The sequence below is a fragment of the Ilyonectria robusta genome, assembly GCF_021365365.1.
Source record: "Ilyonectria robusta strain PMI_751 chromosome Unknown BGZ61scaffold_3, whole genome shotgun sequence".
Classification (NCBI taxonomy): domain Eukaryota; kingdom Fungi; phylum Ascomycota; class Sordariomycetes; order Hypocreales; family Nectriaceae; genus Ilyonectria; species Ilyonectria robusta.
Window position 1 is genome coordinate 1,729,020 of NW_025764437.1, and position 26,666 is coordinate 1,755,685.

A 26,666-nucleotide genomic window follows, 5' to 3' on the forward strand; every position below is an offset into this window, starting at 1 on the left:
GGGCCACCTGTCCCACGGCGGCTGCTTTTGAATCCTTCATCTCATCGTTGTTTCCGGGCTAGGTTCCTGCCTCAGCCTCATCGGGTCTGCTGATACCGCAGCGGCAGCTGGCGGTCCAGAGTGTGGAAGGCCTGCGTGCGGGGTGTAAAGGGCGCTTGGTTGTAGCTGATGGGGGACTTCATGCTTTGCATCTCCCAGTTGCGGCTCTCTTTGGGCTCGGATGTCGTGGAGTACTCGTCATCTTCGTCGACCACGTCGTTTTCCTTGTTGGGCCACATGGCCCAGATGGCAAAGGCAAGGTTGAGAACGTAAACGGTGCTGTCCAAATGTTAGATTGTGCTTGTAGCTAGGGCATCAAGATGGATATACTCACAGCAGATATACGGACGGAACCACGGCTGCCTGTGCTATTCTGCAAGCCTTGTAGTGACCGTAGGGCTTGGCCAGGTCACAGCCCTTGCGTAAGTACCAGGCGGAGGGAGCGGGATATCGAGAATCGATGTAATCAGGGCCGATATTGCCGTAGGTGCTCACAGCATAGAGAGCGACCATGCCGACGTTGATAAAGGTGGCGAGAACGGGGAACCACACTCTCATGATGTTGGCCGTGAGCTTGCTGAGCAGCATAAAGAGGGAGAGGACTGAGATGGCGACATTGAAATCGGTGAGACTGAGCAGTGTTAGTCAGAACGGTCGCGACGGGTATGATTGACTGGAGCAACTCACGTCCTTGTCCACACAAAAGCGATATGCGGCTGAGGGGTGTGGTTGGCGTAGGCGAAGAGCTTGATAGCCGGGTTGGAGTTGAGTCTGTGATCCCAGCCAATCTGCCACATATCAGTGCGGTAGAGGTTAGGCTGGGAGAGGCCGAAGATGACGAGGGCGGTGACGGTGCCGGCGAGCTCGAACGGCATGAGCCACCAGGTGCCTCTCCGGGGGATGCGAGGCCATTTGCGGAAAATGAGGTGGTAGCTGGTGGTGCCTGGTACCTTGGGTTTGCGGCTGAAGACGGTGATGGGCATGATGGAAGTGGTGTTGGTGTTGAAGTTGGTGTAGAGGTGGCTGGGTGGTTCGTGGTGGTTGTTTGGCGGGGATGCGATGGACGCCTTCTTGGTTGTCTTCATTCAGGAGGTTCTACCTCTGTCTAGGTGGTGTAAACGGTTGTTGGCTGTAGAATTGGCGTCGTCGCTATTAAAGCGTCGTTCGTCGTTGGCAAGAGTCTCTGATTTGCGTCACTTTGTGGTTGGTTGTTGGTTCCTGGCTGGTTGGCTGGCTGCTGGCGGAGCAGCTGTAAATCAAGAGCGCATGGGAAGAGGCAGCGGGGCGACGTCGAGGTTCGATGGCGGGCTCGTTGGTGCAGGTGGAAGCGGTCGTTGGAGGCCGCGCCTATTGGGGTCTTGTCTTGGGTTCGATCAGTTCGTCCCAGGTGGAAGAAGTGAAGAGGCTCAGTCCCGTCGGTCGCAGTTGGGGGCGGGCAAGGCGTTTATGGGCCATGATGTGGCCGGGCGGAGAATGGGGAAGTGATGGGGCAGGCACCCCGGTGAGATGCGCTGTGAGAAGCGCTGTGAGAGGCGCTGTGAGAGGCCGGAGATGGGCCCCTGTGAGCGCTGTAGCCTCTGGGAAACCGGCTCCCGTCCAACACCCGCCCGTCGTGACCGTTCTGGCACTCGCGCAGCCGCTCACAAGCAGTCCATGATCCATGGCATCGCATGCTCATCCTGCCACGGCCCAATGAGAGGCCCGAGGAGGTGTGCCATCACCGCGTTGTAAGCGCCCGGGTGGGAAGCTTGGGGAGCCCCGGCAGAGAGGGGCCGCACCATTGGCCCGGCCGGTGGTTGGGTATGTGGCGGGCCGGCCAATCAGGGCGCCGGAGAGCCGCTCGACGATGTGAAATGCCGTGCGGCGCATCCAAGAGGCACACTCGAACAGGGATTCCTCGCTCTCTTACCCTCCAAAACCAAGCCGTGAGCAGGTAAAATGGTGAGGTGAGATTGCGTGCAGCGCTGGGCTCTTGCACATGCCGTGGTACTGCGGTACTGCGGGTGTTTAGATCCCGTCTTCTCTCCCGGTATCCGAAGCCTCCGAATGCTAGGCGCCGCCGCTCGTCACATCCTCGTAGAGATCACTCATACAGGCCCCTTGGCCACTCTCATACGCCGTTAGCCGCTGTGCTCTCTCCGTCAGGCGAGTCTCGTACAAAATCGTGTCACATAGAGACACCATGGCCCTTAAACATATTCGATATGGGATCAGGGATGGAGCGACAACTGCCGTTGTTAGCGCTGCCACTGCTGCCACTGGAGCGTATATCCACCCATCTGCTGCCTCGATATCCGGGACTGACCTATCTGGGCAAATGGACGCCCAGCTGTCATCTTGCTGACCTCCCGTCTCACGTCTGTGGGCGTACAGGATCATTACGCGAGCTTTCGGCATTCTTGCTCGTCATATTGTGATTAAAAATATCCTAGTGGAACATTGCAATACTGCCATTGTCATGGCGGCATGCAATATTGGCATTTGGTTGTCACTGAAACCACCGTCTGATTCACTCATTCATCCCCCCACGTCCACTCTACGGTGTAGCATACGTATTTCCCGCTATTTGGGTCACGGACCGATGACGTCGAGGTCGTTATTGCGGTCGAGAACATTGATGCATGTCTCAATGTCTCCGCGCCTGTGCTGAGACGAAGCTAGGCGTGGGGCGAGACCCCATCTCCCCCAACTTCACGACTTCTTGCTTATTTTGCTACCCTATACCCGTGTGGCGATCCCAACGTGAGAAGTCGAGTCTGCTCAACGAGACGGTTCGACGAGAACAACTGTCTGCGTGGACATTGGGTCTCAACCCTGGTGTGTTTACTTGTTCCGAAATTTGTTTTTATAGCATCGATCGGCTTCATCAGTCTGCAATGATGTAACTCCCGTCTCTCCTCCCCTTAGAACCCGTTATAATGTCTTGTTGTTTCTAACTGACATAGGAAGACCAACAGTATCGCAGAGGCATCGCTAGAAAACTCAACCAAGCATGTGCGGTCAGAGCCACAAATAGAGACCGGCAACAAGACTGACCACTAACAAGTCATAATAAAATGGCATCACCGCGCCATAAGCAAATTATCTAAGACAGTCGGCCGCCCTTCGCGGGATCAACGGGTCGGACGCGGGAAGAAACCGCACGGAGAAAAAGCCTCCCTGACCCGAAACAGCCACTCAAGTCCCACACCGCCTTGGTCCTAGCGGTCCCACGAATTCGGAAACGTCACGGGCTCAGAGCGGATGCTTCCTCGTCGAAGCGAGTCGGCAGCGGGCCAGTCACTTTGCGAGGCGTCCTACTCGGCCGACGGAGCGGACTTGAGCATCAGCGCCCTGGACGCCTCCAATCTCCCGCGTAATCAAACCGCCGGACTGCGCCAGCCTGCCCTCTGGTCTGCGCTCTTGGTGGGAGCCGGCGCAACAGCCAAGGCCCTGGGCATCCCGTCGAAGGCAGTGGGCCGCGTGGTGGGTGTGTGGCAGCCCAGCGAGCAAAGAGTCTCACTTGAGGATTCCTGGGCGGCGTGGGTCTTCCCAAGACGTTTGGGGAGCTTGGCTTCTGTGATGGAGCCGCGATGGAGCATTGATGGAGCACTGACGGAGCCCCCAGAGCATGAGGCGGCAAGGGGCACCAGGCTTGCGGAGTGTCCACGGCGGCACAGGGCGCTCGCGAGGGACCGTTCTAGACCACGACGATCGTCATCGGTGTTTCTGGATCTGGGCGGCCGGTTCCACCGCGTCCGGTTGAGGCGCGAGAGACACTGCGGTGCCGACGCCCACTACGTATGACGCCAGTTGTCCAATCGTCCTTTGGCCAGCGCTCCGGTCATAATCGGGAACTTTTTGCTCTGACTCGGCCCCGCCCCTCCATCACGATTCTCGCGTCTTTGCCTATGGCCAAATGCCCATTGCCGTAGAATCCCCAAACCCGACGAGGCGATGAGGCTTGGAGCGGCGCCGTCGTGGCAACTGTCAATGCGCCTCTGACGACCTTGGTCTCCACAGGGCCATCCCGAGAAGGGGAACTCGAGAACGCGAGTCTCCTTGGCACCACTATGGGATTGTAAGGATGGGCGATGGTAAACGCCACCAGTGTGACGAGTCGCCCATAATAACCGTGTGCGGGTTTTGGCTGATAAATTGGTCGCTGCGTTCCCGACATCCGACGAGTCCAGCGCGTTGAAAGTCGAGGTCTGGACCGCCAACCCTGCGGGAGCTAGAGAGCTTCGTACATGCTCTGTACGCATTGGCTCTGCTGCTGTACCGTAAGACTTGCCGTGGGCTTGGGGCATGATTGCCAAGACGTGGTACCAAGTGTCGTTGATGTTCTTGCGTCCGCCACCGGTGCTGCAGAAGGTCCATGAGCATCTAGGCCCTCGCGGCCCATGGTTTCTGACAATCTGGCACAGAGCGTGGCCTGATGGGAATTCTCCAGCTACTACGAAGTAAGCACAAGCCTGATGATCGACAGGACCACGGGGGGGACGGAGCAGGACAGCTCCTCCAGGCCAGACCGGGGAAAAAAAGCTTGTTTGCTCTCATGTCATGTTTCTGAACGCTGAAGACAGGAGCTGATGCCCAGACGTCGCAATCCCATTCCTCCGTTCCCCATTCCGACTGGGTCGCACGCTCACTAACAAGATCCCACGACTCCACGCGCCCTCTGGCCCGTCCGGTCTGTCCGACCCTCCGACTGTGTCCGCCCGTCCCATCCGTTCCCTCTAGACCTTTCGGGGGAGGGGGGGGGCCATCCCAGTCCCACCAAGCGGTTAATAAGGGCCCAGGCGAGGCGGCGCGTGTGGAGCATTGGAGCGTGGAGCGTGGAGCGTGGAGCGTTTGGCCTGGCAGGGTTCTGGATTCTGGAGCGATGGAGGCCCATCCACTTTGGAGCCTGAATAAGTAAAGTGTCTCGCGCTCGTGGGCTTGGCACGAGAGCCGCTCTGGGCTTTGGCGAGTTCTGGATCCCGTGTGTGGATGGCCGATCGGGATCGCGACTCTCTGGATATCCCAGCCCGCCTGTTGGCCACTTCTCTTTGGTTGTTGCGTATCCTCCTCGCCTCGCTTGCAAGCTGACGGACGAGGATTTGCGTCCGCTGCTAGTTCTTATTAGTCGATTTTTTTTTTGGTAGCCTCTGCCTCGTCACGGATGAAGTGTAACTCGTACCTAACTAAGCCTCCAATCGCCATTCCCCCGTTGTCTCCGGCGTGCAACCCAGTCTGTCACTGGTGCGTTCAGCCTGTTGTTCAGACAAGGTAGCACTCCATGCGAAGTGGCCGCCCTGCAGATCCCGTCTTTCGTCCATGCCTTATACGCACCTCATGCTTCTGACCGTCTTCCGGTTCGCCTGATGGGGCCCGTTGTCGCCTCTTTCTGGCGGCCATGTTTAGATCGTCTGGCTATTAAGTACCTGAACTCCTTCTTCTGCCTTGCCTGACTCTTTCGCCGGGACCCATCTCCATCCCCGGCCTTGGCTTGGCGTTCTAGTGCTTTTCCTTGTCCACTCGCTGCTCCATTTGCTCCATCTGCTCCATTCTGCACTCCGTTTTGGCATCCTTCAACGGACTGCTCCGTACTTCGTATCAAACTCGGACTACGTACGACGGAGCCCCCCCTCCCCCATCTCTCGGTCTCGCACACTTACATACACTCGCGCACCACCCGCAAGCATAGCTACAAACGGCCACGCGATAATACCCCCCGATGGCTCCGGTCGGACCCTTGTCCTGGACCACTCCCTTACCTGCGCCGATCGGGACTCTACCTGGCCTCGGCTGCGCATTGACGGCCTGCGCCTCTACCTCTACGGCCTGATGACCTCGACGTTCTCGACGTCCAGTGCGGCTCTTCCGGCGCCCTACAAATCGCCCTACAAACCTTCCCATCGGTGCCCGTCTTGCCCGTCCTGCCGTCCCCCGTCGCGCGACCCCCCGTCGATTCCCAGGGAACCAAACCCAATCCGCAGGGACCACAGCCAAAGGAATCCCTGCTACGGATCGGGCCACTCATTCAGTCGAGTCCGAGTCCAGAACGTTGGGGTTGCACTTTGGACCGTCGACTGGGGTTTTGCGGCGTGTTGCTTGTCAGTGCCTAGGTAGACACTGCCTACCTATTCCCTACCTAGTTTCCACGAGCCCACGAGTCCATGAGTCTGCAAGTCCTCTAGTCCGCCGCCGCAAGTCTGCAGTCCGTCCCGGGATCTACGAGTCGTTCACTTCGAATCCCGCCGGCCGGCACGTCGAGTCTCGTGGTCCACCAAGCAAACTTGACCCTACCGGCATGCCCTGCTCCCATCCCATCCACTCCCACCCCCCGTCCACTCAGGCGGACCCCCTCCTCGTCGTCGCGCATCTCAAGCGATACCCTGTTCGCGCTGGATTGGACGTCCAGTATCCAGTACCTGGCTACTGTGCTCTCCAGTGAGTCCAGTCCCGGACGTGGCTCCTCCAGCTCCACTCTCCGGGTCCGTCGAGTAGCTCCCATCACCACCTCGCCTACCCATTCTACCTTCTGGTTTTGTCTTGTACATACCTACCAACTGACCGACGTATCGACATACCGACCTACCTACATACCGTACGGAGTACCTCGCTTTCATACACCACCACCGCTGCCGCCGCACTCGCTCACGCACGCCCCCCTCGGACCATCTCGATCTCCTGCTTGCCGCTGCGCAGGCCCCAAGCCATCTGGAGCATAGGACTCGCAGTCCCTCCGGGGCTTCGACTCCGTCCCTGCCCCCGGCGCCTTCATGCAGCAGCTCCGCAACGACCGCTCTGCTTCCAGCCCCGACGCTCGCTCTTCTTCTTCCTCACCCACTTGCCCCGTCGCAGCCGCCTCCGACTCGATCGATCCCACGACTTCTTCGACTTCTGCGACTCCTGCGACAAAGGCCTCGGACCCCGCGACTCGAGCCATCTCCATCGCGGCCGCCACAGCAGCAAAGGCGGTTGCAGCGCAGGCTACCACGGCGGCAACCTCACACCCCTTCAACTTCCTCGCACACGAGCGCCCTTCGAGTCAACCCGCAGCATCATGGAGGCATGGCCCTAGCCAACCCAACCTGGCCTCCCACGTGCCCGCTCTCAATACCAACGCGGCGTCGTCCCCGACCTCGACCACCAGTGCGATTCACCAGTCAAGTTTATACACAGCCGCCAGCCCTCGAGGGCCCACGGTGCCCGGTCGAGGGCTAGCGGAGGCTCAAAACACGACGAAACGTTCCTCGGCTGGGACGAGAGGGGATCCCGCGATGCATCCGTCGCCTGTCAAGAAGGCTCGCACTGGTGCATCTCCGCCCCGCAAGGTCGAGATCCCATCTGTAGCAGCTGGTCTGCAGATATCCGCAAGAGCACAGGTGGAAGGGCCGATTTCTCCGTTGTTCTTCTCCCATACGCCTTCAAGACATGTCAATCGACCACAGGGTTTCCCTACCGCTGAAGTTGCGGCGTCCATGCTTACACGCATGCGGGAGGATCCGTCTGGAAGTGTAACGACGCTCAAACTGCCCCGGGCCAGTGTGAGCGCTGTTGCGGCAGCTCGATCGGAGAGCACTCCAGGAAGCTGGGGCTCCTCAATGGATGTCCCTGCGCACTCGTCAAGTGCCGAGAGCAGGAATCTTCCACCAGGACTACAAATGCTTCAGGGTGTTGGTGTGATCGAATTTCTTGAGCAGGATGATCGACCTACCTTTTTAATAGACTTGGATAACTCAGCCAACGCCAGCCGCGCCGGGCTCCACATACTATACTACAACGCCTCACTCCGGGGGGCGCACGAAGTTCTGCAATCTCTAACAGTGGACCAAGAAGATGCCAGCCCGGACACCGACTTTGGGCGCTTCAAATCATGGATAATGCAGCCCACCAAGGCTCAAGGCTCATCCGATGCGGGCCAAGTCTCCCATGTATACGCTGGCATCACTTGGACCTTCTCATCGTTGAGAAAGAGGTTCCGTTTTATTAGCGGCCACGGAAGCTTCGCCAGCGCCCCGCCAGCATCACCAATGGCACCGCCGTCACCCGAAATCCCAGCGATCCCCGATACCGAAATCATCGATGCCCCGGACTATTTCAGCAGAGCCGGAAACTATGATGCCGATTCCGGAGCCGTGGAGGTTGTCATGGGCCAGGGCGATTCAAGGCTGCATCCTGACGAATTCACTAATCAGGTGTTCCAATCGCAACCCGCAAAATCAATATTCGATTGGACGAGGATACCCATCACGGATAGTCTCCCCGAACACATCAAATTTGCCCGGTCGGTTGACTGGGCGTCCACCCCCCTGGGACCAATTGACGACTGGCCTGCCGATCTTAGGACCATGTCTAACATGGTCATGGGAAGTCCACATCCCGCGGCAATGTACTGGGGACCACAGTTCGTTTGCATTTACAACGCTGCTTACCTGGAAATGGCCGGCCGGAAACATCCACAGCTCATGGGATCCATGTACCAGGACGCCTGGCCCGAAATATGGGATGAACTTGAGCCCGTCTTCAAGAGCGCAATGGAGGCCGGTCAAGCCACTATGAAGCACGAAAACCAGCTTTTCATTGACCGACACGGCTATTTGGAAGAATCATTCTTCTCCTGGTCTATCGTTCCTCTGGTGGGCGGCGATGGTGAGGTTGTTGGTCTATACAACCCTGCCTTCGAAAATACCCGGCGGAGAGTCAACGAGAGGCGGATGCTCATGCTTCGTGAAATCGGGGAGAGAACGGCTGCAGCTACGACTGTTGGTGGTTTCTGGCCCCAGGTGCAGAAGGGCTTGGAATATGACGAACATGATGTACCATTTGCACTGATTTACTCGGTCAAGGATGACACCGAGAGCGAGGCGTCTTCTCTGCATTCCGGGAGCATGGCCCACTCGCACCAGTTAGTGTTGGAGGGTTCACTTGGTGTTCCCGATGGACATCCTGCTGCATTATCGAACCTCGACCTACGACAGTCCGATGAAGGTTTCGCCCCTTACATGCGACAGTCTATGTCAGCGGGCGGCGTCCCAATTGTGCTTTCCCAGCAGGCTGGTACCCTTCCTTCGAATTTGATTCAGGGACTGAAGTGGAGAGGTTTTGGAGATCCTTCACAAACACTCGTCGTGTTCCCAGTCACCCCAACTACAACGAGAGAAACTGTCATTGGATTCATTATTATAGGCGTGAACCCTCGGCGACCTTACGACGAGGACTATAAGCTCTTCATTCACCTTCTATCCCGACAACTTGCCACCTCGATGGCCTCCGTGCTCTTGTTTGAGGATGAAATCAAGCGTGGCCAAAAGGCGGCCCGCTTGGCTGCGTTGGACCGCCAAGAACTCTCCTTGCAACTCTACCTTCGAACACAGGAGGCCGTGGAAAGTGAGTACAGGTTTACTCGAATGGCTGAGTTTGCACCTGTCGGAATGTTCATTGCCAATTTCGCCGGGAAGATCAGTTATTGCAACGACATGTGGTGGCAGATCTCACGACACTCTCGAGAAGAGGATTCCGTGGACAGTTGGATGGACAGTGTTCGTGACGAGGATCGGCCCTGCCTGGAGGCCGCCTGGGGCCGCCTCCTTAATGACAAGGTGACGATATGTGTCGAATTCCGATTCAAGTGCAGCCAAAGGAATGGAGACAAGACTATTGACACTTGGGTCCTCATGAGTGCGTATCCAGAGAAGACATGTGACGGCAGCTTCAAGTTAATATTTGGCTGCATTACGGATATCTCTTCTCAGAAATGGGCTGAAAAGGTCCAGACTGAGCGTCGCGAGGAGGCAGTGGAACTCAAACGGCAGCAGGAAAACTTCATTGATATCACGAGCCACGAGATGCGCAATCCTTTGTCAGCGATCCTGCAATGTGCCGATCAGATTGCAAACAACATCAGTGCCTTTGAGTGCCACGAAGACAGAGAAGAAGTGGAAACGTTGCTGGATAACTGTCTCGACGCGGCGAACACCATCAACCTCTGCGCAAGCCACCAGAAGCGCATTGTCGATGATATCCTGACGCTCTCTAAGCTCGACTCTAACCTCCTGGCAGTAACTCCAGTAGATGAGCAGCCTGTGCGAGTGGTACAACGGGCCTTGAAGATGTTCGAGGCCGAGTTGATCGCACATGATATCGAATTCGACTTCCAAGTCGACGACAGCTTCGAGAAGCATGGTATCAAATGGGCGAAACTTGATCCATCAAGGCTCCGACAGGTCCTCATCAATCTGATGACAAACGCCATCAAATTCACACAGGGCAGAGAGAAGCGAAGTATTTTGGTCAGCCTCAGCGCATCCAAGGACGAGGCGGAGGTGACCAAAAGAGGCCTCCCCTACTTTGATAGGATCGATCATCCACGCACGGCCATCGTGGACATCAATAATGTGGAAGAGTGGGGAAATGGCGAGGAGATCAACCTTCACTGTACAGTCGAGGATACCGGCCCTGGTCTGCTCGAGGAGGAAGTGAGGCTCTTGTTCCAACGCTTTCAACAGGCAACCCCACGAACTCACGTGCAGTACGGTGGCTCGGGGCTGGGTCTCTTCATCTCCCGAATTCTGACGGAAATGCAGGGTGGACAGATTGGAGTTTCGTCTCGAAGGGGCATTGGAAGCAGTTTCAGCTTTTACATCAAAGCTCGCCGCTCTTTGCACCCCCCTTCTGAGTACGAGCGCGTCACACCGTTCAAGATTTCCCGGAAATCACAATCCCCTGCAACCCCTTCAAGACCGCAGCCGACGCGCCAGCTGTCACGCACAATGTCTCAGGATGCTACTCAGCTTTACGACGTTCTGATTGTCGAGGATAACATTGTCAACCAAAAGGTCCTACAGCGCCAGCTTCGCAACTGCGGAAACAACACCTTTGTGGCGAATCACGGCAAGGAAGCCCTTCAGACGCTCCAGCGGTCTAGGTTTTGGCTGGGCCAGGAGGCCGAGGGTGTGGACATATCCGTCATTCTGATGGATCTAGAGATGCCGGTCATGGATGGTGTGACGTGTGCTCGAAAAATCCGAGAACTGGAGAGGGAGGGAACCATCATCAAGCACATTCCGATCATCGCGGTAACGGCTTACGCACGGCCTGAGCAGATTGAGAATGCCAAGGCCGCGGGTATTGTGAGTACCCATGAGTGTCGTTTTCCTCAGATGCCTTACTGACATTGATTAGGACGACGTCATTTCAAAGCCGTTCCGGATACCTGAGCTGATTCCTAAGATCGAGGAACTAGTCGCCAAGTACAAAAACCTCTCCGTTTCCACCGAGCAGTAGTCGGAACATCTCTTATCTATCAACCTTGATTTTTGCATTCTGGTCCAAACATTGCACCATGATGAGAGCATTTACCTCATTGTTTTCTTCCATTCTTGTTTAGATATCACACTTTGTTACTATACTTTCTTCATACTGTCAGCCGCTTGGTTTTTAGATCGAGTACCCTTACAGCATGCATGCATGGGTTCGACGACTGGCAGCCAAGGCGTTTTGGAAAGACAGGGTAAATTTTCATGACGTGGCGAAAGATGGGAACTAATCATCCGGCGATGATCGAGTGCGCAAACATATCACGCATATATTCGGGCTTGTTTGCGAGGCGTGGGTTCTGGTTGTGGCCAACCAGACTGGGAAAACGATGGACTTTGGGGAGGGAGAACGATATATGCGATACATGATCAATCCACAAGGCGACGGTGTTGCCCACGGAGATCCGTTTATAGAATTTGTCCGTGGGACCTAAGCTACCCACGGATCCCAAACCACTCATATATACGATAATGCAAGTTAATACATGTCCATGTGCACGAGAAACGTATTTTGTATTGGTAGGGATATGCCGAACCCTTCTTGTCCTTGACTATCATTGGTGAGGATAGTGTACAGGTTAGCAAAAGTTCCTTGCTATGATATACCCTGGTGGTCTTGTTATATCTGTTGGAACTGTTAAACTGCCGCATCGAGCATCCGTTTGATAAGTCATTCGCGTTGGGGCACTTGAACAATACAATCCAACAAAACCGCACATGAACCGCCAACAAACAAACGACACTCATAACCTAAACCACTAAGACGTGAAGAAAACACGGTCATGCGCTTAAGTGTGGAATTTCATGCAAAAGAGGAGGTGGTGACTTGACATGGTATTGTTGGTACTAGCTGGACAAACAAACTACAGGGTAGGTGACTTGGACGTCGTGAGACGACATGATGGCATGGTAAAACGTGATGGCATGGTAAGTAAGCAGGTAGGTGGCGATGCTTTGGAAGTAGAGAGGTATGTCACTGGGAGCAAGTACATTGCTATGCATTATATCTATTGGGAGGAGAACAAGTTACCCGCGGCTTTAGAGGCCTGAGCAAGATTAAGGTCACATGAGCAAAGAGAACAAAGATATTCAACACGGGCATTTGTATTATTAGGTATTAATTATCTCCGATCCGGGTATCAGACAAAACCAAGAGTAAAAGCAGAACGAGCATACCACTAACTGGTAGCTGTGAGGTAATTTTTTTGTGTTTTGTGGCCCGTTGCCAGGCCTTTTCCGTTTTCGTATGCAGTGTTGCGGAAAGCAAGTATGGAAATTGGTATCAGTAAGACAGTCTTTGACAGGGTATCTCGGTATCTTGTGAAGAAATGCAGATCAATCCTTCCATTCCAAACCCGTTCTCATGCGTGTGTTGTGTTTTCTTTGATAGTTTACGACATTCAGTCGGTGCGATCAACGGCTGCAAGCCATCTAGGCAGCGGCAGTGACAGCAGGGGTGGTGGTGGCAGCCACGTTCTCGGGCTTGACCTCCTCGGTCTTGGTCTCCTCAGTCTTGGGAGTCTCCTCGGCGGGCTTGGTCTCCTCGGTGGCGGCCTCCTCCTTGATAGGCTCCTCAGCGGGCTTCTCTTCGGCGGGCTTCTCCTCGGACTTGGAGGTCTTGCCCTTGATGGTGGCACGGAGCTTGGAGAAGGGTCCGTTCTTGCTCTTCTCCTCACCCTCAACGGGGGCGGGGGACTTGTCGCGCTTGCCGAAAGCGAAGGGGAGAGAAGACTTGCGCTTCTCCTTGACATCCTTCTTGACCTCAGTGACGGCCTCAGGCACGGCGGCCTCGGTAGTCTCGGTGGTCTCAGCGGGGGGAGCAGTGACGTCGACGGCGAGGGGAGTGGTGGCCTCGACGGGAGGGATCACGGGAGCAGTCTCAGCGGCCTCAGACTCCTTGGGAGCGTCAGTGGGCTCGGTAGGCTTGAGCTCAGGGGTCTTCTTCTCCTTCTTGGAGAAGACACCACCGAAGAAGCTGTTGCGCTTGGTGGCGGTGGGCTTCTCCTTGGGGGACTCAACGGGCTTCTCTTCGGTGGTCTTGTCCTCGACAACAGGGGTCTCCTCAGTCTTGGGGGCCTCCTCGACGACGGCGGGGGTCTCCTCAACCTTGGGGGCCTCCTCGACAACAGCGGGAGTCTCGTCGACCTTGGGAGCCTCCTCAGCGACGGGGGCCTCCTCAACGGGCTTGGTCTCCTCCTTCTTCTCCTCCTTCTTGCCGAAGCCGAAGAAAGAAGCACGCTTGCGGCTAGCCGATCGGCGCTTGGGCTCCTCGGACTTGACCTCCTCCTTCTTGCGCTCCTCAACGACCTCCTCCTTGGGGGTCTCCTCAACAGCAGGGGCAGCCTCCTCGACGGGGGCGGTCTCCTCCTTGGGGGCCTCAACGGGCTTCTCCTCCTTCTTGGCGGGAGGGGCGGGCTTGAAGCTCTCAATAGCGCTCTTGTAGCTCTCGGACTCGGTGACGGTGGCGGCGAGCTCCCTGGCCTCGGCGATCTTGAGCTTCAGCTGGGCAACCCAGTTGTCACGCTCGGCGACATTGCCGGCCTTGAAGCTGTGCTTGTTACCCTTGGAGGTGAAGTGGAACTTGTGGGTGCCGTCGGTCTCGGGCTCAGTGGCATCGGCCTGCGGGGACGGGAAGTTAGCTCTGCATGTCGGCAGTTGGATGCGCGGGTGGATCCCGAACTTACCAGGCTGATGACGCTGGAAGGGGACTTCTTGTCGCCAACGAAAAGAAGACCCTTGCCAGTCTCGGCGGCCCAGGCAATGTTGGTGTGAGCAGTCTCGGCGGTCTTCTCGGCCTTGAGGTAGGCAGCGAGGGCCTTGGCCTCAACGGCCTCGACACCGAAGTAGAAGAACTCCTTGCTGGCGATCAGGTTCCTTGGGTGTGGGGTTAGTAAACAATGCTCGCGTGTCGCGCTGAACCGGACAGCTTACTTGGGGAAGCTCAGGCCCTGGGCCTTGTGGCTCAAGTGGCCCTCCTCGATGGGCTTGACCTCCTCCTTCTCCTCAGCGGGAGTCTCCTCGGTGGCCTCGGCGGGCTTGACCTCCTCAGCAGGCTTGTCCTCAGTGGCGGGAGCCTCCTCGACCTTGGCGGTCTCCTCAGGCTTGGTCTCGACGGCCGCCTCGACGACGGGGGCGGGAGTCACCTCCGGCTTGGTCTCGACGGGGACCTCGACGTTCTTCTGTTCCTCGGCCATTCTGAAGGTGGGATGGGGTATCAAAGGGGATTGGGTATCACAAACAAAGACGTTGGGTATAAAGAAAAAAGAAGACGATCCAGAAAAGGCGTTGGATGGAGAGTCGGTTGGAGAAAGCTGGGTAGAGCGGGAAGGGAAGAAGAAGGAGGGAGGAAGCCGTGGGAGTCTGGGGGTACTTATTTCCCGTCGAGTGGTGGGCGTGACGGCGAGCGACTGGGTTGGGAGGAGGGAGAGTGTGAGACGGAGGAGGGCGTGGGCGATCCAGGGGGGGCGTGCAGGCGTGCAGGCGGCTGTTAGGGGGTGTGGACGGGCGTGTGGGCTGGTGGGCTTCAGTGGGTTTGGGTGTCGACGGGGGCCGTTTAGTGGTTTGGCGGATTGGCGGATGGGAGGTTTAGTGGGTTCAGTGGACAGCCGACAGTGGCCAGTGTGCTCTTCAGTTGGCTGAGGCGTTGGGGGGCCCGTTTGGGTGGGCTCGTTTTACTTGGGTCTTCCAGGGGCCGTGGCACTGAATCGCAACCGCGGGGCCTCAGCGAGATGGAGCGAACCGGGCGTCAGACACGGCGACGGGGCCTGGCATGGGCTCTGGGCATTTTGGCTTGGGTTTTTGGCGTTTGCTTGGGCTTCTCGTTGTGGGTTTGTTGTGGGCTTGAAAGTGAAGTGTCCCAAAAATGCCCTGAGCGAGCCCCCCTTTAGTCCCAGCGGCTGCAGTTCTTGTGTGACGAAGTACCGATGACAGATTCCATGTATTATCCTGCCTCGGGAGTTCTGTTCCCGCGGCCTGCTGCCACAGCTCCAGTGGTTTCCCTCCTGTTCGTCCGAAGCACCCGGCCGTTTGATGACTTTCTGTTGGAATTTCTCATTCACTGTTCCGCGACTCTGAACGGACCCTTGCGTGCCCTTGCCCTCCCCTTCTCCCTGGCCACCTTGGCCTCGGCTGGTTGGGGTGGCAGAGGGTAGAAGCCGTCCTAGCAGGGTGTCTCCTATTTGGTCCCCTGTGATCCCCTGTGCCGGTCGGCGGTAGAGACGCTACCTGTCGTTGAGGGCTTGAGCCGACGTGCTACGTACGGGGTATTTGCTGGACAGTGCTCGGCTTATACGCGCCATGGCGGATGATCAGGATACAGGTTGGCGTACGACTGACCGACTCACCACCACCCCCACAACCATACGCACACACACTCACGCATCCGAAACATAATGGCATAAAACACGCCGGCACACCCCTCCCCTTCTAGCTCTTCACATCCTCCATGCTACGTCGGCGAGCGCCTCTGAGACCAGTCTGGTTCAGCCTTTCTTTTCTTACCATGGTGTCGCTGTTGTTGCTGGGTGAAGCGCTGGCCCGTGCGCCGTTTAAGCGAGTGGGCCTGAAATTGCAGAGACCCGTCCACCATTGTCCAGCCTTTGCTGCCGGCCGCCTCCAAAATAGCCCTGCAGCAGCGGATTCCCTACGAGACCCTGAGCCGGCCAACCAGCACTAGCTGTGGCCCAAAATCGTAGCGGCGCTCTGCACATGCGTATCGCCCGCCACGTACGGTCCAGATACAGGACCGACCCCGTGGCCCGCAGGTACTGCAGGTACGTACCTGCCTTTGGCGCGCCCGAGCTGCTGCTTGACGACATTTTATATTTCCCCTTTCGCCTGTTGCGACCCTGATAAGTGACGTCCCCTTGCTAAGGGCCAGTCGAGCCCAGTGAACCAAAGCCGTGAAAGAAAGATGAAACAAATCAGTGCCAGTCATTCAAGATACACCGGTACCATTCATTGCCAGTACGGAGTACGTAAAGTACCCCGTTTGCAGTATACTGATTGCTGGGGGCTCTCCGCCTCTATCCCTGAACACTCGCTCCCCTCTCTCCCCTCTGTTCCTCTGCCCCCTTTCTCATGCTCTTTCCCCCGGTAAACTGTCGCCGTTGGCCTGGCGCCGAACCACGCCCGCTGGATTCTCATCTCCATGCTGCCTGGGTAGGTAAGGTGCCCGGGTTGGCTGACTGGCTGAGGCTGGCTGGTAAGGTACCCGGGGGTCGAACGACTGGCAATGAAATGTACGGACGTCGTCCGTCCCGGAAGTACTTCCCGTAGCTTGACAGAATGGGTGTAAGCAGATGCCACTACGTCGTTAGGTACTCGCAGCGCTGTACGAAGCGTGCATCTGGAAAACAACCGTGCGCCCTGGCGTCATGCTGGCGCTGCACGTTGCGACTCTCTCGTCTGCCGCCTGCACCACCGCGATACCTGTAACCACCGGGCGTCAGTCCATCCGGAATCTGCCACACCATCACCAACACTACCGCCACCACCAATTACTATGCACTTCTCCTCACCGTGACCGGACCCCTCTTTGAGATACTGACTCATCGGAGCCAGAACCACGGAAACCTGGCGCGATCACCGCCCACAAGGGAGCCCACCGGCCGCTGGCTGCTGGGTGGGTCAATATTCGCAAATATCAAATCTCACTTGCACGCACCGGCTTTATTTTTTAGTCCCAGGGACCCAGTGTTGGCAGGCCAAGTCAAACCACATCCAATATCGATCTTCGGCGTCTATCCCCACAGTGCCTAGCAATTGTATCAGTGCCATGTGTGCGTCCAGAAACCCACCCGTGATAATGCAGCTTCTTCATCTTCGTCGTCATCGCCATATTCCTTTTATTTCGCTCTGTTCTCGTTACTGTCCTCACTCCTCTCGCTTGCTCGGGGATTAGGTTCGCACGTACGGAGTAATAATAACAACAATAATAATAATCTGCCCAGGACCCAAATCCCATCCCCCAGCAAGCTCAACGACCTGGTACTTTCAGCCTCCCACTCTTCACGTTCTTTTTTCTCCCTGGGGCCGGGGTTGCTCAGTCCCTTGCCCTTGCGCATGGATCATGGGCCACATTGAAATAATCTCCCTGGTCGCTACCCGGGCTTGTCCCCCTGCTCTGCCATGCTCTCCCCTGCTCCTCCGATACCGACAAGTGATCCGTGCCGGCACCTCTCATCAACCGCCTTGGACCTTGACGCGGTTTTTTCGGTGGATCGCCATTTTAAAAACCACAATCTCCAGGGGAAACGGTTCGACACGTATCTCTCAACACCACTCTGTCAGCGACGTAGGCTGGTCTTGGCTTGCCTCTGGTCTGCTTCTGGTCTGCGTTTTGGGCCGCTTTGGCTTCTCGGCTTCTTGGCTTCCTTTTCTTTGCACGTCCACACCACCCCGGGCAGACTCAACTTGCAATGCAATCTCAACTTGTCGGATAGAGTGCCTGGATGCATCCAGCCATCCGTCCTCCCTCCTTGCCACGCACCTGGAGGCGTTCTCTGTGGCTTTGTAGCTAGCCTGCTAGCCTGCTGCACAATTGCATTATTGGCAAACCGGCAATCTGTATTTGTGCCTTGATCTACCTCGACCGTTTGGGAACCTTGAGAACCTTGGGAACCTTGGAGAGAGACCTGAGTAGCAAGGCCATGCACGCAGGTGTGGTGTCAGGTCATGTCATATCAGGTCACGCTTTGCCCGTGCCCCAGAGCGCCATCCTCCAATACTCACCTGTCCAGTCGTTGCCCACCGTCGACCCTCCATCATGAGCTCGGGGATCCAGTCTTCAGTCAGCTAGTCCCTCCTGTGCGTCCGTCTTGCAGCTACCCGGCCAGCCAGAGGCAACCTCTCAGCAAACGACGGCGCCTCGTTGCCCGTTTCGCCGCCTCGATACAACGACGTTTGAGGTAACCCGCTGCCCGCAGGCATCATGACTTGGTGCGCGCCGGCGTTTTCCCAAGTACCGACATGGTGCGCTAGCGAAGACATCGTAATAAACGGGGCCCGCTGGCCGCCCTATGAGAAGTACTACTGTACGTGCTGTGCTACCCGCGGTACCTTGTTCTTGTTTCTTTTCAAGCGGACCCTCGTTTGATCGTGGACTATCGCCGGTCCGCTGCGAAGGCGGTCCAGGATGGTGCGTCGAGGCTCACTCAAGAAGACCCTCTAGCTTCAGATGCCCTCCATTCGCCTGCAGCGCAGATACTGAAGATGCACGGGAGCTGGAGCTGCAGCAGGAGCACACGACAATGCAATGACGAGCATGGGATGGCCATGGCGACACGCTCTGTGTCTCTGCACCCCAATTCCCTGCACCAACTGCGCAAAACAACGACTCACAAAACTTGGCCCTTTCAACTTGCAACCCTTCACTCTCCAACATCCACTCACACTCACGACATCCCTACAAAGGGCACAACGCATGTCCATCAATCCATCCACAGGCTAGCCGCCCACTCACACCAAAAGCCCACGCCGCCAACCCACACCACCCAGAGCTCAACGTCGTTCAGAAGCACCCATTACCACCCACCCATCCACAACGAGTGCCGCACGCAAAACCCGCTTCCGCTTCCTTCTCACCCATTCAAGTTCCATACTTGATCTGGGCTAGAGCCTCAGCTCGTGGCTCGCGGCTCACACCCTCCCTTCCTTCGCCTTTGGCCAGGTGACTCGTCGCCGCGGTGGCGTCCTTACAGCTCGTGAATAGCGCCCACCTCGCGCAGGCCTGGCACACACGTCAGGCATGGAGCCCGAGGCAGAAGGATCAGCTAGGGTATCAGGACCTCATCAGTCGGTTCAGACAGAGCTCGGCTTGCCTCTGCCAGCGCCTTGCCAGCGCCTTGCCAGTGCCTGTGCCTGTAAAGAGCCTTGGCCAGAGCCTCCTGGTCCCCCCTCCAACTCCCTGGCCCCTCGTTGATATGCATTCCTTCATTCCCTTGACTCAGACATCCCGAATCTAGTTCCCCGCCGTCTGCCACTCATCACCCAGGCACGCGCTTGTCGGTGAGACATGCAGATATCCCGCCGGTCGGGGGATCAGCGCCGAGACAATCCTCAGCCTAGAACCCCCCGGCCTGTAACGGGAAACGGCAACGGTGCAAACCCTTGTGTGACCTGTGCTTGTGCTCTGCTTGCCGCCGTGTGTGCTGTGTTCGGGATAGACAGTGCTGTGGTGTACTACGATTGCCGCAATCCGACTGGAGATGTAATCTGCCCAGACGCATGTATCCGTAAATACACATGCCGGGTATTTCGCCTCTGCCCCTGTGACCGAGGCGCTTTGCTTTTGACCCAGGCCTCTCCTATCTGATACACATTCTCTTCATGACTCTTGGACCTCGACACCGCCTTTCCACGGAGCGATCGACAACAAGTGGCTGTTGCAAAACAAACCGATTAAAAAAAAATACGAATAAAATATTTGCTCAACAGTGTGCACCACCGTGATCACCGCACACGGTCCATCAGTGGATGTTGGCAATCAATCGAGATCCACATGCCCGTCACTCAAACCAGGTTTGGCCTCGACGCCGGCTTGTGGCTTGTGGGACCAAGCCGAGATCCTTGCAGCTCTTTGGCGCCTTAGACACGCAGGGTACCTTGTTGCTGGGCTGTGTTCTGCACGCTGCACTGCACTGCACTGCACTGTCTTGGCTAGCTACAGTAACTATTGCATTGTGATGCTGTGATGCGGTGATGCGGTGATGTTGGTCGTATTCTTCGACGCCGCCTCATCCGATTTTCAAAACGCCAAGTTTCTCCGGGAAAACGTGTTTTCGCCCAGAACCCTAAACCTGGTTTGCATTGCCCAACGCTCCGCCGACGACCCTTTATTCTCTCGGCTGCACGTAGGACGTCCCTAGGTTCGAAGATCCAAAGACGCAAGCGCCCTAACAGAGGTACCTGTCCCGATTCGACCCAGTCGTTTCTGAAATTGGACCGTACCAGTTCATTTCAAGACACAACCAAACAGATGGCTCTCCTCTATCCATTTCGAGGCCCAAGTGGATGTGTTCGTTTCCCACCATTGTACCCTCATCCAGCCACTCTGCCGCCGGTTATCTTCCCAGTAACTAGCTACCGAGATGGGGACGCGGTATAACGATTTGCGATACGATGCGACGGGATGCGATGCCATCTTGGCTTGGCTTGGCTTCTCAGAGGAGCCACATCTCGATGGCCCGACAACCCTGGTCCGCAGGTGGCCGCCGTGGTACTCCAACCTCCAATCCCCAATCCTCGTGGTGCATCTGGTCGGCCATCCATTCATCCATTTCCTCCATTCACCGCCAGGGCCAGGCCGGCAAGGGCATGCCAGGCACGGTGCGCGCTTCGTCCTCGTCTGACGCCGATGATCAATCCGCCATCAAGGAGAAACTCGGTGGGATCCACATGGCGATCCTGTGTCTGATCGTCGGCTTTGACTGCATGCGACTCCATCCGGCCTTGATTGCGATGGTTAATTCCACATGGTTAATGCAGTCGTGCACGTTCCGGCCGAGGACTCCAGAGGACTCCACCGCCAGAGCATCATCTTTGGTCCCTTTGCAGTCCATGTGCCCAAGTGCCCAGGTGCCCGGGAGCCTCCGTCCCGTCATATCGCAATATTGCCGTGTGTCATCGTGATTCGACCCGTGATGCTTCACCAAGGCCCTACCAAGGCCCTAAAGATGTGGTGGGGTGTTCCCTCGCGTGCCTGCCTTGATGATCCGGACCATCCGTCCAGTCATGTGTTGGCCACAAGCTTTCTCGCAGCGGCAACCTTCGCCAGCCGCAACTCTGCTCAGTCACCTGATTTGCCGGCATCAGCTCTCACCCCGGACCTCGTTTCATCGCCGCCATCATCCCACTGGCCTCCATCGCCAACTTGGGAAGCACCGGGTTTTTTCCCTGTCTGCCGCTCAAGCCCGGGAGTGGCGTTTCGATGGAGATGAGTGGGCTTCTCGCCTGGGGGGAACCGTGACCCTTCCGACAATCCGATACCGACGCCGCCACCGCCGTGGTGATTCCTCTTTTGCTGGCTTCGATGCTGGTCCATCCCGACCGGTGATGGTGTGAGGCAGTTGTGCAACTCTCCATCGGACCATGCCACCCTAGGACTTTTCTTCGTCTTCCGTCTTACCGCTCACCCATGCCGGCCAGTACCTTGATAGGACCACGGCGATCCTGCAGGTCTTTGCCATGGCCATCTTCCGTCTCCAGTGAAATGCCATAGACGGCTGTGGTATAGTAGTAGAGTGTCATGGGTAACGCTGTGGGTGTGGGTGTCCAGGCTGCTGCAGTGCCGTGCCGTTTGACAACCTTTTTGGGTTCGTGTGTCGATCCCTGGCCCTGGTGTTGAGGAGACGGCCGTATCTGGTGGTTCGCCTGCCGCTCGAGTCTTTGAACTGTCGGGTCTTTGACTGTCGAGTCTTGACCATCGAGTCTCGAATGTGTCTAGTGCACGACATGGTGTACATCGCACAAGATAGATCTGCCAAGGCGTCGCCATGTCTGACCCATCTCAGCCACGACTCCGTTGATCTCGTGCCCACGTACAGGTTGTCCCTCCAGAGTCATCACCCATTCCAACCGTTCATAACCGTAGACTGCCCACAGCCGATGGCGGCGCACTTGATCACACACACCACCCCTCGTCTCCCACCGCCCATCCCTTGCGGCGATAGTTACGCTTCCGCCGCCCATGACCCTCTTCGACTCTTCGAGCCAAGCTTGGCGATGACGAAACGGGTCGTCCAAAACGTTCATGCAGTCCCCGCTCCCTTGCATGTGGGCATGTGCGCGCCCATGTGGCCCGCTCCAACACGCCCAGCGCGTTGCGTCCCTCACACTGCCCCTCCGAGTCCTCGAGATGGTGTGCTGGCATGCCCTTGTTGCGCCTGATGGCCGAGCTAGCTCTGGACGGAGCCGGGAAGCACCCCAAGCGAATTGCTGCAGGTGTGGTGGTTGGCCTGGGGTGCGGTGAGGATCCGCGTGTTAGTGGACTGGTCGTCAACTGCGCTTAAGCTTGGTGCGGGGAGCGTGTGTGATAGGATGTAGATATCATGCACTTCGGAGACATGAGTCGAGACAGGTTTCGGCGGTAGACTCGGAAAGCCGTCTCGGCATGATTCGTCTAGCCTGCTGTGCGGCGCTGGGCCGTTCTTAGTGGTCAGCACGTCGCTCTTTGTTACCAGTTTGGGGAGTTTTTATAACATCACCAGCAGGACTATGTGCCCAAGAGCTGTAGAGACTTCGGTGAATGTCTCCTATTTCTCGTCTCGTCTCGTCCCCGGGGGCTTGAACGATGGATCTTTGATGCGGTGAGACGGGGGATGATGTAAGGGCATAAGATGTCGAGGCTGACAACGACGGTAATTTAGTGCCCAAATGATAGCGAGGTTGCAGTCGAGTGATGAGACGTTGAATATCTATATCTTGCAGATGATCTGCGTCTAAGAGCCAGCTCGGTATTCGTTCTTCTCCTATCAGCTATGGTGTAAGATTTGGATATCTGACCACCATCCAGTATTCCACTCTCTTTGGTCAACGAGTCACTGAAAGAAGGGCTCACCAAAGGAATCTCCACCTATAAGCTAAATACGTATCCATGGTGCTTGGCCCTATGAAGGAAGTCATCCCATCTCTCTGCTGAAGACCGGGAAAAGCGGGTTTCAAGCCAAGACTCAGGCTTCTCGCACACCTCCTAGAATCCCTAGTTTCCAGTCAACCATGGAGACAGGGGGGGGTAGTCAGAGGGGAGCATCTGGATCACTGACAACCGTACCTTGCAGGCAATTGACCCCCCCCCCCAACATGCCACAAGGAGCTATGACTGGTTATTGTTACACCAGGAGCCCCTCGCGGCTTGCGAGGTAATGGCGCCAGCCAATGACACCCTCCAGAAGCCAACACGAGACCACGAGACAAAGAACTCCCCTTGGACCACCGCCATCTCGAAGTGAGGTCTCTGGAACTCCTTGTAGATTTCCTCCTTCCCTTTGTTCTCTAGGGCACATTCTGCCTCCTGTTGCCGAAAACTCGTCTTTTGTTTCCAAGGAGTTGAAGGAGAGAAGAAGTTCAGTGTGAGCCCTAAGGCTTGTAGTCTTGTGCCAGTGCTGAGGAATGAATTGCGATTTCGAACTAGGATTTCTTTGGGAATGGGTAATTGCTACCTCGTAGTGGTGTCTCTGGTCTCGGTTTTCTATTGCTTCGATTTCGATGATGATGGGAGGTTGAGTCGTAGGAGGGGGGCTAGAGGAGCCGCCAATAATTCAGTGGGATGGGCCATCGAAAGTCGGGTCAAGTCGGTGTATTTGGCAGTGGTAACTACTTGGTGAATCTGTCAGTGCCTTATCTCAGTCCTCGACATTCTTGTACTCTCCCACTTGCCAGTGTAGAAGACTTCTCCTCTGGGCTGATTCGCTAGCAGGATGGCTTTGATTCGCAGCTCCTAGCATGGACTCAACCATCTACCACCCTTCTTGCCCTCTATGCCGCTGTTGTGTGATCCGTGTATTAGGTGTCTAGGTCTGGATCTAGACGCTCGTGCCGTCCAAAATGCTGATTTCCTTGGAACATTCGCCGTTTCTGTGCTCGAGTCTTACTGTTTGGGTTCGGGGGCTAGCAGTCTGCTCTTCATGCGGCTCAGGGCCTCGCTATTAGTCAAGCAACTCTGGTTTGGGTTGTATGAGGCCGGTGAAGAGCGCCCATGCCTCTTGTGCTATTCCGTGTCTATTGCTTGGCTTCGTGGATAGTGTCTGCGTCGTGATGGATGAGACGGACTCTCCTGTACTATTGAGATGCCTTGCAGAACTAGGAATGTGAGTCCTTTCCGGGGTTGAGGCTTCCGGAAATGGTCAGTGGTGATCCAGGTGGCCAAGCCCAAGCAGTGCCGCTTTCTCGAGGATGGACCCTCGCGTCAGTGACGATGCGTCCTGGAGGGTCGATGGCCTGGTCTTCCAAGGACTTCTGGCTATTCATACGAACAAGATGCTGTGAGGGCGAATTTTCGTACTGTGGTGGTGTTTCTCGTCCGTGTCAGGTCTGTCGTGAGCCAGCGCGTTCGCGGCATCCCTCAGTGTTTAGGAGCGTCGAGGGGTACTACTCTAGATGAATGGTGAAAGGTTAGCATGAGCTTGGATTGGGGACTTGTGGGCAGAGGAGGTAGGGGTAGAGGCAGAGTGAACAGAAGCAGAGGGATCGGAGGTAGAGACGGCTGCGTACCGGGGTGGTGTTCACCACGACCTGTGTTCGCCAGTCCTTTGTCGTCTGGAACAGGAAGTTGGCCCATAGAGGAACACTCGAATGCTTCTTCGTCACTCGTCAACCGATGAATCGTTCTGGCCAGCATGCGGCTCCAGCGGTGGACAAAGCCCCTGGCCCAGGACCCAAAATCCACGTCTTGGGGGGTTAGTGATGTCAAAACCAGTCTTCATGGACAGAGACTCTCGTAGAATCATCTGTTAGTCGTTTTCGAGTTTTTAGTGATTTAATCGAAGCGAGAGAAAGGATAGATTGCTGTGTGCGGGTGGTTCTGCGTGGTGCTGTGGGCCTAGTGGTGCACAGGAGGAGCTTCGCAGGCGGGTTATGGGAAACGTTCTGGCAAACATGTCAACACCAGCCCATATTTAGCCCCCTAGAATGTCAAATATTTTATTAAGAGGATCACTATATACCCAGGGATCTGTGGCAATACTTTAATTCGTAGTTACGGGAGGGGGATGTATATATATATGATGTTTGGATATCGCACATGGCAACGCGTCCTGCCAGCGCCACAGCAAGACAGGGCATCTGATTCGAAACAAGCCTCTCTGTTCCGTCATTGGCATTAAGCTGCAGTACGTGAGTAGCAATAATACACTGAGCCCTAAAGCCCTGGGCTTTGGGTGCCTCAGTTTGCCCAGTAGTAGTCTCCTGTAGGCACACCCCCCTTGCTCTGCCAAATTTTGCAGAGCACTGATGATTGGAAGAGCTGCAGCCATACGCACTTAAACGCACACACTCTGCCTCTCCATTTTCTTCTTTTCTCCCTCCTCCACACAACAACATCGGCAGCTTTCACTGCCTTCCCTCCCCGTGACTTGAGCTTTTGCTCCGTTACACTTCATCATCTATCCATCTACCCTCAGACTCTGAAGCACTCATCTCTACAAAGTATGTTACATGTTTCTTCTCTCTACATCTCTTGTGTTGGTGGCAGTACAGCTTGCTCCCAATCTGAAAGGCCGAACGCGTCGCCCACAACCTCAGCCTCCTCCCCCCCCCCCTTCCCCCTTCCCTCCCCTTTCCCTCGCTCAACATCCTCTTGTTACGCGTTCTACCCTCTCGTCTCCTCCTTCTCTACTTCATCTCGCATACAAGCGTGATTTTGCACTCACTTCACCCCTTTGCCGAGTCATACCCTTTCAAGTTGATCCGCACCCGTGGGACTGGGTAGTGAAGGTGCTTCGCTAGAGTCACAGCAGTCGGTATCCATCTGCTTTGCCGTGGGGGACAAGCTAGGGACTCTTTTATGAGTATTCTAGCTTCGAAAACACTGCATCGCTCTGGAATCCGAAGATCTCCTGTTCTCGCGTTCGCCGCCTTCCCTTGGACTTCTTGAATTTCGTGGACTGGGCTGTGGGCCATCTGGTGCTTTCACATCTCCAGATCAATAGCCTAATCCCCGGTCCTGGGAGAATGGCGCTCGTCCACTTTGAATTTTAACCGCTAACCTTTTTCGAGGCCAGGAACTGACGCACTTCGGAATCAAAGGGCGTTTGGGTCCACCAAGCAACCGACGTGGACGTGGACGTGGACGTGGACCACCAAGAGCTTGTCCAACAAGGTTGCACAGGAACATTTCACGAATTCAGTAAACCGGCTTCAACTCTCATTGTGGGAGCATTTCAGGCCAAAGACTCTCTTCCTTGAGTATGGATCCTATCCCCATCCAATGTTGACGTGAGCTGACCATGTGGTACAGCACAGGGGCATTCCAGCTTCTACCAACACTGAACGTTGAACACAACTCCAGCATTCAGAACATATCAATCGCCAATACAGTGGCACTTTGCTCTCCAACCCTCAGTCCCACAATCAGCCCGATTCGGAGTTGATAGGATTTTCCGACTTTGCTGATTGGGTCGCCGTGAAGTCGGGTTTCTAGGTGCATTCAAGACAACACAAGGTATGTTCCTGTTTTCTTTCGCACCCCATTTGCTCCCCCTTCTTCTCCAATCGTTTTACATGCCTCGATTTTGAGCGGCGACTGCGCGGACCTTGGTTGGAAAGCAAGTCAAACCTCTCGGCGAAGCATCCAATGCCAACCGGGATATGTGTGACAAGGCACCTGCCCCCCGGTTGGCTGCGTTG

At 56.1% G+C, this 26,666-nt stretch overlaps 8 protein-coding genes across 8 annotated transcripts; 4 read left to right on the plus strand and 4 right to left on the minus strand.

Annotated features, from left to right (window-relative positions):
- Positions 1-77: 77 nt before the first annotated feature.
- BGZ61DRAFT_343018 (uncharacterized protein) lies at positions 78-1,022 on the minus strand (the record flags this gene model as incomplete). Its single annotated transcript, XM_046239556.1, has 3 exons — positions 78-318; positions 374-670; positions 727-1,022. 3 exons carry the CDS (start codon positions 1,020-1,022, stop codon positions 78-80), a joined length of 834 nt encoding a protein of 277 aa, XP_046109641.1.
- A 2,376-nt stretch (positions 1,023-3,398) lies between these two features.
- BGZ61DRAFT_514228 (uncharacterized protein) lies at positions 3,399-5,705 on the minus strand (the record flags this gene model as incomplete). Its single annotated transcript, XM_046252201.1, has 7 exons — positions 3,399-3,753; positions 3,820-4,471; positions 4,551-4,927; positions 5,201-5,253; positions 5,353-5,407; positions 5,445-5,599; positions 5,679-5,705. The coding sequence occupies 7 exons, from the start codon at positions 5,703-5,705 to the stop codon at positions 3,399-3,401; spliced, it is 1,674 nt and encodes a 557-aa protein (XP_046109642.1).
- A 1,080-nt stretch (positions 5,706-6,785) lies between these two features.
- On the plus strand, positions 6,786-11,292 carry BGZ61DRAFT_528131 (uncharacterized protein; the record flags this gene model as incomplete). Its single annotated transcript, XM_046253204.1, has 2 exons — positions 6,786-11,138; positions 11,191-11,292. The coding sequence occupies 2 exons, from the start codon at positions 6,786-6,788 to the stop codon at positions 11,290-11,292; spliced, it is 4,455 nt and encodes a 1,484-aa protein (XP_046109643.1).
- A 1,463-nt stretch (positions 11,293-12,755) lies between these two features.
- Positions 12,756-14,518, minus strand: BGZ61DRAFT_528132 (Pleckstrin homology domain-containing protein; the record flags this gene model as incomplete). The annotated part of the gene is made up of 3 exons (XM_046253205.1): positions 12,756-13,943; positions 14,009-14,198; positions 14,256-14,518. 3 exons carry the CDS (start codon positions 14,516-14,518, stop codon positions 12,756-12,758), a joined length of 1,641 nt encoding a protein of 546 aa, XP_046109644.1.
- A 2,470-nt stretch (positions 14,519-16,988) lies between these two features.
- Positions 16,989-18,237, plus strand: BGZ61DRAFT_443254 (uncharacterized protein). Its single transcript, XM_046244849.1, has one exon. It carries the CDS (start codon positions 17,454-17,456, stop codon positions 17,904-17,906), a length of 453 nt encoding a protein of 150 aa, XP_046109645.1. The 5' UTR covers positions 16,989-17,453; the 3' UTR covers positions 17,907-18,237.
- A 1,990-nt stretch (positions 18,238-20,227) lies between these two features.
- Positions 20,228-21,065, plus strand: BGZ61DRAFT_130880 (uncharacterized protein). Its single transcript, XM_046237150.1, has one exon. The coding sequence runs from the start codon at positions 20,445-20,447 to the stop codon at positions 20,952-20,954; it is 510 nt and encodes a 169-aa protein (XP_046109646.1). The 5' UTR covers positions 20,228-20,444; the 3' UTR covers positions 20,955-21,065.
- Positions 21,066-21,111: 46 nt separating this feature from the next.
- On the minus strand, positions 21,112-22,194 carry BGZ61DRAFT_473536 (uncharacterized protein; the record flags this gene model as incomplete). Its single annotated transcript, XM_046248462.1, has 3 exons — positions 21,112-21,421; positions 21,451-21,739; positions 21,954-22,194. 3 exons carry the CDS (start codon positions 22,192-22,194, stop codon positions 21,112-21,114), a joined length of 840 nt encoding a protein of 279 aa, XP_046109647.1.
- Positions 22,195-22,740: 546 nt separating this feature from the next.
- BGZ61DRAFT_443259 (uncharacterized protein) lies at positions 22,741-23,820 on the plus strand. Its single transcript, XM_046244850.1, has 2 exons — positions 22,741-22,777; positions 22,837-23,820. The coding sequence occupies exon 2, from the start codon at positions 23,199-23,201 to the stop codon at positions 23,394-23,396; it is 198 nt and encodes a 65-aa protein (XP_046109648.1). The 5' UTR covers positions 22,741-22,777; positions 22,837-23,198; the 3' UTR covers positions 23,397-23,820.
- Positions 23,821-26,666: the final 2,846 nt, after the last annotated feature.

Bases quoted from the DNA above. Each gene is read 5' to 3' on its own strand.
- BGZ61DRAFT_443254 (XM_046244849.1), top strand. From the start codon at position 17,454: ATGCTCTCCCCTGCTCCTCCGATACCGACAAGTGATCCGTGCCGGCAC.
- BGZ61DRAFT_130880 (XM_046237150.1), top strand. From the start codon at position 20,445: ATGCGACGGGATGCGATGCCATCTTGGCTTGGCTTGGCTTCTCAGAGG.
- BGZ61DRAFT_443259 (XM_046244850.1), top strand. From the start codon at position 23,199: ATGACACCCTCCAGAAGCCAACACGAGACCACGAGACAAAGAACTCCC.